This window comes from Octopus sinensis, linkage group LG18, assembly GCF_006345805.1.
Source record: "Octopus sinensis linkage group LG18, ASM634580v1, whole genome shotgun sequence".
Classification (NCBI taxonomy): Eukaryota; Metazoa; Mollusca; class Cephalopoda; order Octopoda; family Octopodidae; genus Octopus; species Octopus sinensis.
Genome location: NC_043014.1, coordinates 5562932 through 5575431, shown reverse-complemented (window position 1 = coordinate 5575431; position 12500 = coordinate 5562932). Strand labels below are relative to the sequence as shown.

The 12500-nt window shown below is 36.7% G+C and overlaps 1 protein-coding gene across 1 annotated transcript in view; it reads right to left on the bottom strand.

Annotated features, from left to right (window-relative positions):
• LOC115221573 overlaps nucleotides 1–12500 on the bottom strand; it is a 26786-nt gene that overhangs the window by 7789 nt on the left and 6497 nt on the right. Inside the window, exons 2-4 of the mRNA XM_036510933.1 lie at nucleotides 10623–10674; nucleotides 7890–7964; nucleotides 6373–6575 (exon numbers count right to left, since the gene is read on the bottom strand). Coding sequence (XP_036366826.1) covers nucleotides 6373–6575; nucleotides 7890–7964; nucleotides 10623–10674 — 330 coding nt within the window. The remainder of the gene's footprint in view (nucleotides 1–6372; nucleotides 6576–7889; nucleotides 7965–10622; nucleotides 10675–12500) is intronic.

The window sequence follows — 12500 nt, the reverse complement described above, 5'->3', positions numbered from 1 at the left end:
GCCTATTTGTTGGAGAATACTTATTTATTTATTTCTTAATGTTTACTTCTTTATTTTCCCGAAACTGCTGTAATATTCATGTAGGGGACTACATTGTCCGTTCAACATCTGTACAGACTGCAACTGCAAAGCTTCATTTAATGCAGTCTAGTGTTTTTATTGGTTACTTCATAACAAACCTGATGTTAAAGATTATTCCATTTTATTTACACTGAATCTTAGAATATTTCTGCTGACGATAAATTTATGATAGTCAAAATGTCTTCTGTGCGTGTGTGTGTCTGTGTGCTTGCGCGCGCGGGCGCCTCTGTGTGTGTTTGTGTGTGTGCTAACGTGTGTGTGTATGAATGTGTGTGTGCTAGCGCGTTCGCGTGTGTGTGTGTGTGTGTGTGTGAGTGTGTGTCTGTGTATGCGTGTTGTTTAAGTGTGTGTGTTTATGTGTGTGTGTTCGTATAGTATCATATAATTCCAGAATTCGTTAGAAAGTAGCTATTCCAACATGCAGGACGCCGAAAACAGCCGGGTGGGGGCCTCACTGTATATGAGTCGTCGTCGGTATTGACTTGTACCCGAATGACTAATCTGTAGCGAGCGACACTGACTGAAAGATGATTTTATTTCGGGTGGACCAGATCCAGAGATTACAGCGCTCCCGCACGTAGCCACCTGTCCTCAACAGTGGCACAATAGGGATTGGGGATGTACTAGATCTGGTTAGGGTGGATGCAGCGTGCTACCGGGTACATCAGATATAATCAAGGTCTGCACGCCAGGTCCAGCGCTACAGTGGTTTTATATCAAGGATTTCTTTTCCTAGACTAGGATCCTAGCTGGGACCCTTACATGTGCTACTACCCAGGGTCAGGTTAGATCTGGGAACACCAGTGGGTAAGAAGTGCTTCCGCATCCCTCAAATCCCAGGAACATTCGTATCATGTTTTCCCACTCCCGGATGCAGCTTATGTACATATATATAGGTGTGAGTGTGTGTGCATGTGTGTGTGTATCAGTGTCTGTGTATGTGTGTGTGTGTGTGTCTGTGTGTGTGTGTGTCTGTGTCTGTGTATGTCTGTGTGTCTGTGTGTATCTGTGTGTGTCTGTGTGTGTGTGTGAGTGTGTATCAGGTCATCCCATAAGTTCTGTCCGAATTTTCTGTTTTTAAAATTGAATGAATTGTAATAATATTTTAGAATGTCTCATGGAATTAAACTAAATTTTTATGCATATGTGTATTAACTAATCAAATATTATTTTACAGAATAGAATTAAAATTTCTTTGGTTAAAACCCTTTCTAACGTGGAAGTATCCAAAGACCATTTTAGGCAGGTAAAGCTTTATGATTTTAATGATAAGTCCCATGAGGCCTTACCTGGAGAAATTCCTGCATTATCAGTTGAAGAATTGGCAATAAAGCTTAGTTCAAGCCAGAAAACTGGTCCTCGTCATCTACAACAACTTGGAATATGGGTGCCTCATAAATTGTCCGAAAGCAACAGCAAATCCCCAGTTGTCATCTGCTCTTGTCTCCATTCTGGTGAATCCAGTTCACCCTTTTTGGATAGACTTGTGACTGGTGACGAAAAATGGATCTTCTATCGAAATGTTAAACGTCGTAAGCAGAAAGCTTGGTAAAGGGGGTCTTTTCTTCTTATGCAAACATCACACCACAGAAGATCGAAGAGGTTGGTTGGGGAAAAAATTCCTCATCCACCTTATTCTCCCGACCTTCATCCTTCAGACTACCATTTGTTTCGTTGTTTACAGAATCATTTGGGGGACATAAATTTCGCAAGCTAGGACGAGCTGGAAACTGACATTTAAACATATACATATATATATATATATATGTATATATATATATATATATATGTGTGTGTGTGTGTGTGTGTGTGTGTGTGTGTGTACGTGTGTGTATATAATTATATATATTTATATATATATATATATATATATATATGTATATATATATATGTATATATATATCTGTATGTGTATAAATATATATATATGTATGTGTATTTATATATATATGTATATATATATATATATATGTATATATATATATATATGTGTATATATATATATATATGTATATATATATATATATATATATATATATGTATATATGTATACATATGTATGTTTGTATGTATGTATGTGTGTGTATATATATTTATACATATATATATGCGTGTGTGTGTGTAAACACATGCTGTTGCCTATATTCGGACATATACACACCTAAGTACCCTATCCAATGTAAATTGTATATCCACGATTTCGTTCAGTTCCTTTTTTTTCTCTCTTCTCCTTTCTTTTCTTATTGTAGAATGTTTACTACGGTCCACTCTGGTCCCATAAATAATCAGGATGGTGATCTGTCTACCTTCTGTAGTTTCTGATTTCTGCTTTCCCAATCTAACTCATATCCTCTTCAATTCAACTTTCCTTTTAGCAAATTCGCTTTGTGGTTCTGAAACAGTCATCAAGCGGGTTAATTAAAATTCGCTCCATACCAATGTGGTTATTTGTTAAATATCACCTGAAAATGGCAATTTGTTTACTTGATATCATCGGAATAATCGAAAAATCGTCAATGGATGGTGCTATTGAAATATATATATATATATGGAGATAGAGAGAGATCTACAATTATGTGTGTGTGCGTGTGCTTATATATATAAATATAATACATATATATTTATACATACATATGCAATTATGTATGTATGTATTTATGTATCTATGTATGTGTGTGTCTGTGTACGCATGTACGTAGTATGCACATATGTATATAAAATATAAATAAAATTCTGCTGAATTTGGTACTTAAATTGAGACACGTCGTTAGGTAGGAATAATATATACACTCAACACTACTGAGAACCGGCCGAATGATATTCTTGCAGTGTATGTAGACAATTAAACTCAGCTGAATGAAAAAATCTGGTCTTGAGCTTTTCAGACATGTACATTATATATAAATGCGGTCCATAATGTTTACGAATAGCAGATTCCAGGACAAGTGAATAAAATGTAAATGAGTAACAGGAGAAGTACAGGTGTCAATCCATTACGGCCGTTTCTTACGACTCCTTATTGGAGTAATGAACACATTACATCACTGTAAAGAAATCGTTTTCGTCAGAAGAATTCACGATTTTAATGTTCATGAATTCATCTGGCAGAAACGGCTTCTTTATAATGGTGTAATATTTTCATTAATCAATTAAAGTAGTCGTTGGACACAGCCGTAATAAATTGACATGAAACTTGCTTCCCAACCATCTGATTCCGAGTTCAGTCCCTCTCCATTGCACCTTGGGCAAGTATCTTCTTCTATTGCCTGGGGCCGACCAACGCCTTGTGAGTGAATTTGGAAGACGGAAACTGAAGGCTGGCGCGGTTCAGTGAACATATCTACTGACAGATCCAAAGTAATATTCTCAGATTTCATGTGTCGAGTGGCAGAAAAGCCAGGAGTTGTTTCTATGTAGGTCAATGACTGAATAATTACGTTCTCTGTCTGTGCATGCAGTCAGCAGATATCAAATTTAGCTATAAATATTCATTTTTCTAATCATTCAACACTTATCTACATATAGAATCTGCCAGTTAGCAGTCAAGATTCTGTTCTAAAGTTCTGGTTGTTAGCTCAATAAATTGAAAATGTCGAGCAGTAGAATGAGTTTGTATGTGAAACGTAGCTAATAAATGTAGTTTGTTTATGTTTGTTTTGTCTTGGATTTGTACTTTTCTATATTTTCTTTGTTTATCCTTGATTTCTGTGTAGAATTTACTGCTTTCGCTACTACTTTGTAATGTCTAAGTGCTGCATGAAAGTTTCATTTAGAAGCATCCACCCACCAAGATGCCTTCGTGCTTCACACCTCAGCCTTTGGGGGACAGTGATCGCCAGTGTAATCAACGGAGAAAATAACCTGTCATCTGTCCAAAATTCATCGCCCTGCATGAATCGGACAGCTTTACATCCGATAGGTCTTTTCTGTTGACAATTACATAATCAAGAATGTTCTTATGACTTCAACGTGGATGCTTCTATTTATACTTTCAGTTGAACCAAATATTAGTCATCACTCATGATACAGCTATAGCAGGAGCAGCCCATCTCCCGTGCACTGACTAGTGTTGGTGCATAAAGAATAACCATTGTCACAAAAGGTTTCAATCTGCAAACCCAGTGTCCGAGTAACTCCAAAGAATCTATGACGAAGCTCTGCCAAATGCTGCAAAAATTTCGTTTATCAGGGAAATAAACATTAACTTGGTACATTTGCCTACCACTGTAGGAATTACAACCGTGTTTCGTGGTCTGCTACCACAACAGCTCCTTTATAGTATCCAGTCAGCTCAAGGCATCATCCGGAGGAACCACGTCCGCTTTCGGCCCCTACTCCTCTACCGTTTTGACGTGGCGTGGCCCCCTTTTCGGAGGTGTCTTCAGCTCTGGTATTGGGTGCATGTCTTCTTTCTTCTCTTTTCCTCTGTTCCCTGGCCTCTTCGATGTATCGTCAGCGAGTGTCAGCCGATGACTGACTGACTTGTCAAATCCTTCCCTTTAAATACCTGCCGCAAGGCTCCAGCAGGCAACCCCAGCAAGTTGTCACGTGAAACAGTCTCACCTTAACTGACTAGTGAAGGAGCGTAGTTTTAACCCGCGCATTCTCTAAACGACCGCCACCTGTCAGTCAGTGAAGCTGATTCAGTGTCAGCTTGTCTCACCCAATGATGATATTTCCAGCCGGCATGTTATAAAGTGTATCCAAATATCTTTTAACTGGCCGTCATCAGGACCCTCGATTCTGAGAGTACAACTATCTTAATGTTACATCGAAACAGTTACTTCGCTATAAAAGCAATACGGTTGTCAGAGTGTGTGGAGCCGGGCGAGTCTGAACATGTGTGTACATTCCAGCAGGGAAACTTAAGATTTGATTAGATGCATGCCATTTGTCCATGTTAGGACGGGAGTAAATACGTCGAGTGTATAATAGTATTAAACAAATAAATAGACGGTTGAGCTCATCTAAAATATCATATCGCAGAAATATTTATTGATACAGAACGCACTCTGTGCCACTCGAACGTAGCTACGATTCTCAGTCTGAATTTTGCAAAAGGTTCATTGGGTTAAGCACACACACATGTATACATTTAAAGTTGATTCCTATTATAAATGTCTAAATACATGCATTTTCTTAATAGCAAGCTTATGGCACTCACTTACTTGCATGAAAGACGTTGTGTCTCCCAAATATCCATCTTCTTCTCTTTAATCTAAGGAATATTCTACACTAACACATAGTGATGTTTCTTATTGGATGTGGTGTAACAGTCTCAACATATCACACAGTTTACACAGAGTAACTTTGCTTAGCCTCATTATGTTTCTACGTCCTTTTGCTGTCTATATATGTGGTAAGTGTTGTAAAGCAAATCTTTGCTCCAATTTACCATTTTTCTGCTTTTCAGTGAGAGAATTATTCGTATTCGATACTCCCAGGTGATTCCATTCCTGATTGTTGTGCATCAGTGTTTAGGAAATGGTGCAAGGTGTGAGGGTTACGTGTTCCGGTTATGAGGATGTCAACTAATCTTGTGGCGGGGCCACGAGGTTGTATAGGTACAGGTGAAAACCAAATAGGTGGTGAGAGGATTACTACTTACATTCCTCTCAAAAATGATGGAACCATCATATATTTCTATGATATTACTTCAAATGGGGTTTATTGATATTTAAGACAGAACACAAAATACAGTTAAACGAAATACAATTTTATTTCCACATTTTAGTTTTATGAACTGATCCTTATACAATGTTTATCTAGAATTATTCACTCCGCTTTGCAATGTTCTATAAGCATAATTCTCACATTCTCTGGTGCCGATTTTCTCCCCATTATAATATTTTTCTGTTAACTAGTAGCGCAGAGTATTCTAAAGTTTTATATAACTTCGATAAAATATTATCAAACAGAATTTAAAATGTCTATATTGTTTTATGATATTATATTATGTCTTGTAATTGGTTAACATAAGTTTTCATAGAGAAGCAAATTCAACTATATTCCCTTCAATATTTACTGCACACAACGCAGGTTAATTCGCGACCATAGACATACGGTGGACATGGCAATAAACCACAAACTCCCTTCGCAAAATATAATAAAGCTACATTTTCGTTTCTGTAACCTGCTGGATCAGCTTCTGGTGCATAGTCCACACACACATATTCATGTCTACCCTTATGTCCGTGATAACTGGACATCAAATATCCTGAATACTCAGCTGTCCAACCAGGGTAACACTGTGTCCTGGCTGGTAACATCATAACAGACAGCGCACGGAACGTTGTGATCAGAAAGTGATTCAGCGTTAGCAAAAGAAAAGTGTTCTTTCAAATAGGAATTTGATGTTTGATATTCACTGCCATATATGTGACTCCCACCACCTACAAAAACGCCAGTGTAATTGGCCCAAATGGGGTCGTTAGGTAGACACAAGAGATTACTTCCGCCGCCTGTTGCGTTATGCGCTGTTCCACCAACCACACCTAGAATTGGTAAGAACATATCAAATAAATAAAATATTAAGTAAAGTGAAATAAGAAAAACGCGGATTAAAAGAAATCCTTGAAAAGGAACTTTCAATTTTAAATTGGCGATTATAAAAAGACACACATACGACTGTGTGTGTGTATGTGTGCGTGTGTGATTGAGTTTATGTGTGTGTGTTTGTGTGACTTTGTGTCCCTGTGTGTGCGCGTGTGCGTGTGTCTATATGTTTGAACATTCACTATGTTTACGTGTGTAGGTTTTGTGTATACAAACTAGTATCGATGCGAGTGTAAGCTGTGTTGCTCAATGAATGTTTGTGTATGAGTTAAGAACTGTACGTGTCTATGATTTATATGTATATATGTTGTAGGTGTACGCCAACGTGTTTGTGTAGGTAATATTTATGAATATGTCTAGATACATGGCTGTAGATGGTTGTGTGCAGATGTCAAAAGAGTGCGAAGGGAAGGCCGTTACGTCACGCATTTCCTCTAAAATGGAAAAGACGATTTTGTTCAAGTTTTAACGGAGATAAAATTAAAGAACGATGCAAGGAATTTTTAGCCAATATAAAATAGAAGAACACGTTGAGGTGCAGAGTATTGACAGTCGATGGGTAGTTAAAAGTTATTTAACAGAACATCCTGCACAGAGTAGCTAAAACTCTCGGCTAGTCGAGAACAGGTCACGTGAAGATACGCGTTATGGTCACGTTGGGTTAAATTGCTGCATCACTGGGGTTATTTTACGTCTTAAGGAAAGTGAGTGGAGAAAGGATTGTAAGGTTCATTTTAGGCTGAATGGGGAAAACTTTAAGGAAACCGTTAAGAGTTCGGTTATAGACAGGTAAAATCTGTTCCATCGTATTTTAAAGCAAAGCAACTCACGTTTAAAGAAAGAAAAGTTGATGGGGAAGAAGTGGAAAATAGTGTCTTCTGAGCGGAAAGCTCAGAATTGCCTTACCATGAGGCACTAGCGTGATTAAGTGGTGGAATAGTGCGTAGTGAATGCATACAGTCCTTAGGTAACTATATTCTGTGGTTTGGTTCATGGGGCTAATTTCGATGATATCCTGTTCGTGTGATCATTCTTGACGGCATTTATACTTCGGCTATGACCAAATAAATTCAACGGAGAAAGTAGTTTTGTGTAATCTCAAGAGAATCTATAATCGCCGTTTAAAACGTGATATACTATAATAGGACAAACGTTTGTGTAGATCAGAAAGAAGGAGGGAAAGTGAGAGAAGAAGAGAGAAAGAGAGAGAGAGAAAGAAATAGAGTGAGAGATTAGAAACAGAATATACTAACCATCGTATACCAGACTTGAATTACGTGTACATTTTGTTCTACCCCACCGGGTATACAGGGATCCAGGAACGGGTCCTGCGAAATTGCGAAGGTAACAATGTAGTTTAAAAGAAAATAATTGGTGAACCATGTGGGAGAGAATTTCTTGGCTGGGAATTAATGAATTAGGGAGACAATGATTAGAAGATAGGAAGGAAGGAAGGAAGGAAGAAAGAAAGATCTAGCCGGACGGAAGGAAGGAAGAGTGGGAAGGAGGGAGAAAGGAAGGAAGGAAGAAAGGAAGGAAAGAAAGAAGAAAGGATGGAAGGAAATAAGGAAGGAAGGAAGGAAAGAAAGAAAGAAAGAAGGAAGGAAGGAAGGAAGGAGTGGTGGAAGGAAGTAAGAAAAAAGACAAATAGAAAGACAGAAGGAAAGAAAGAAAGAAAGGTAGAACAAAAGAAAGAAAGACAAAAAGAGAGATAGATAGAAAGGAAGAAAAGGAGGAAGGAAGGAAAGAAGGAAGGAATGAAAGGAGGGATGAAGGACGGAAGGAAGGAAAAGGCGTTGGAGGTAGAAAGGAACGAACAAACGAACGTACGAACGAAGGTTTTCTAGGACTGAGGATTTAATGAGTAAAAAATGAAAGAAAGAAAGAAAGAAAGAGAGAAAGAAAGAAAGAAAGAAAGACAGAAAGAAAGAAAGAAAGAAAGAAAAAGAAAGAAAGAAAGAAAGAAAGAAAGAAAGAAAGAAAGAAAGAAAGAATGAAGCAAAGAAAGAAAAAAAGAGAGAATGAAAGAAAGACACAAACAAACAAACGAAGGGTTTGAAAATTCTTTCTCCTCTGAACGTAAAGCTGATCCCGAGATATAGTCCCACACGCCTGGGGGTGAATGTATACTTTTAGTTAATGGTAAAGATTTGCATGATTCATCACTAATTCACTTCTCAGCCGAATTCAATGCGGTTCTTTAGCAATGATGATCGAGTCTTGAGCTAAATGTTTTGAGATAAATTAATTCAAGTTTGGCGTATTAAATAAAATACTAGATCAAAATACGTGAAATCATTGTAAATAAATGACAATATTTTTGTCATTCTAAGATATTTAGTGTTATGAAATGCATCATCTGATTTCATTGATCACTTTATTCTAGTTAGCGCTTCAATGGATTTTGGGTAGCCGCTGCAAGCCGCTTCTTTCTCCGCTTTGCTGGTTAAAGAGTTCTATGAAACGAATCTCATGGTGAAAGCTTTGTCAAAAAATATTTGCTACAAAATCAGCTATGTGGCTTTAAGTAACGAAAGGTTAATGGTAATAAGTTTTTTGATAAGAATTCAATCTATTGATTCGTTTTAGAGAGAAGAAATGTATTATTTGAAGAGAAATGAAATCGTTCAATGAGACAAATGCGTTGGAAAAAAAACGTCTAAAAATATTAAACATTTATATAATATATTTTTGCGATTACATATTTTTATATGTTTTTATGCATTAGAACATAAACATAAAAAAATCGTATTAAAATATAAATTTCACGCATTGCAACAATTAATTGTTAATGATTTAATTAGAATATAACATTATTTCAAAATTAAAATTCTCTAGAAATGTATTTATTTGTGACAGATATGCTGCTATTAATTGATTTTTAATTTTAGGTGCAAAGAGAATTTAACATTTGTCTTTAAAATATCTGTATTTAAAAGCTATTTTGTATAATATCATTTTTTAAATTAGAAAGGTGAATATCATTAATTATAATGAAAGAAGTGTTGCCTTTAAAAATATTTCTATAATATTCTTAAGTATAGGACCTGCAAGTGTACAGAACACTAAACCAGAAACACTACGGAACACGAAGGTAAAAGACATTAACTATTGGTGTTGAAATTACAATTTCGTGACTGAAATACTACGACCGAAATTATGCGAATTGCAAGGGATCTCTTGAACAACGTTATTCGACTGCGATGGTAAATCAGAGATCAGCAAATGTCTCCAGTTCGAAATTCTGATTCTCTGCATTGAGAGATGACAGCTCCGGTACTACGGACATACGATTTCAATCTCACTGGAAAGAATCACAAGACGAATTCTTCAAACTGGATCGGCCGGCGAGGGATCTGGGGATAGGCCAGAAAAGAGATAGGCAGATAGTACCCATCGGTTCAGATTGGTTACGCTTGTCAACCTAACAGGTAATCTTAATAACAATTGCTTCTCTCTGGAATGGCACTCAAAGACAGGTGCCTGGTTTCTCTACAACCACCAGACTCGCAGAATTACTGAGCAACAACAATATGTGGATGGTTTTATTGATTATTTTTGTTACTACAACATAGGGTAAACCCAACAATTTCTTATTGCTTACACTAACATTTGATCTGAAATGAAAATATTTCTTACATAATTTTTTCCGAATTATAGTCTTACATGTACACAAAATTGCTTTCATTTATTGACGTGGTCCTGAATATAAACTCATATAAACATAGTTAATATCATAGCATAGGAGGGTTACATTTTCAAATTAATTTACGCATGCAATTTAAAGTTGTGTATTTCGTTGAGCAGATAGGGTAAGTAATGAAAAACGAATGGAACCCGCAAAAAATTAGAAGCCAGTAGGTGAGGAGACACATTTCAATGAATTTAGCTAAAAGAGATTCAAACAGAATATTTTATAATATTTAATCCGTCCACGGACATTTCTTTTACGTTTTTATCTTGCACGATATAAAATTAGTTCTTACTTGGCGTGTGAACAGCTTTGTCATCCAGAGATTTCTTGGAAAGGAAACGGTTCTGTAAAAAAATAGAAATAACATCATAGAAATAGATTTTCAGAAAATTCATCAATGTTTAGAATTTGAAGCTAAGCAATACAATAATGGCACTTTTGGACAGCTTCTTTTGAAGATGTGGGAGACAACTTCATGGTTAATTCCACCAAATTTTCATCGTTGTGTTACATCTTGGTGGCTTACCGCTTTCTTGTCTCCTCTGTGCATCGGGTACTCCTTTATTTCATGCTTTTATACGGCAAAAGCAAACCCATCACAATGAGAGTTAATTAAGCCTAACGAACGAAAACACGCACGGAGAATGTTGCAAATGCATTTAGAAAACCTAATCTTCCAGTTTGTAAATCTACAAACAGGTGGGTAGATATCCCAGCATCGATTCATTTCGCTTTCTACGTAACCTACTTTTAAAAATATATTTACCTTTCTGTGTATCTTTATTCAGTTGAAGGCCCCCGACTTCCGAAATCAACAATGTCGAACAAACATACGTTGAAAATTCTGAGTGTATTTGCACCATTCTTCGTGCGTGTTTACATATATTGAGAGATACGTGGTTTTGGAATTTCATTCTTCTTTCATGCAAATAGTTACTTCCTCTACCCTGACATTTCATATATATTTTTCATATTTGGATTATGTTCGTTGGCCATTTTATCATTATTTTTTAAAGATAATGATAACTTATTTGAATTTTGAATTTATACTTGCTCGCTAATGTTCGTTCGGATGTGACGTTGCATTCAGCTGAACAAACGAGCACGGAAAGTTAAATACATTTTTTAAAATAGTTTACGTAGTAAGACTTGCTGATGAGCTTCAGGTGCCAATTCGACACAGAAAGCGAAATCAATGAATACTGGGATATCTACCCTTCTACTTGTAGATTTACAAACTGGAACAACCGTTTTTCCAAACGTATTTGCCACGTTCTTCGTGTATGTTGACGTATAGTGAGAGATACACGGTTTTGGAGACTTTTATTTTTCTTTCAATGGAAAAGATATTTATTATCACGGAAAGAGATCTGTCCGGAATTCCGCGGTCCAACAAGCCGATATATATGCGTTTGTGTGTATCTTTCCGCATGTGAATGCGTGTTTGCTCGTTTATGTAAGTCTGCCTTATAGGGATAGATGCATATATTTATATACGCTAAAATATTTCAACGTGGTTTAGTGCTTCAGGTTTTAAACTCACGAACAGAGGGTTGTACGTTCTTGAGCAAAACTATTTACATTGCACTGCAAATATATCGACAACTGATCGTATAGCACATTTCTGGACCTGTTCATTAATTTGACGGAGGGAGTTCTGGAAACAAATCATCCCAGGAATTCTTCGGCAATTAAGCACGAAAACGTCATCCGAAGAAACAGACCATAGTGTATGTATCTATATTTCTGTGCGTCTCTGTGTGTGTCTGTATGTCAGTATGTGTGTCTGTGTGTGTCTGTGTGTCTGTATGGGTGTATGTATGTACTTACGTATGTATGTATGTATGTATGTATGTATGTATGTATGTATGGATGGATGCATGGATGGATGTATGGATGTATATGTGTATGTATGTATGTATATATGGTGCATCATCATGGACGCATCTCTGAGCAGAATCTAGAGAAGAAAAAATACATCCAGAAATAAATACACGAACATATATGTGTGCGTGTATGTCTGTGTTTGTGTGTGTGTGTGTGTGTGTGTGTGTGTGTGTGTGTGTGTGTGTGTGTGTGTGTACGCACATTCGAATATACACATGAAGCGATACATTCATACATGTTCATTTATGTATGCACACGAAAGCGGCAGACGTACATATTTAAG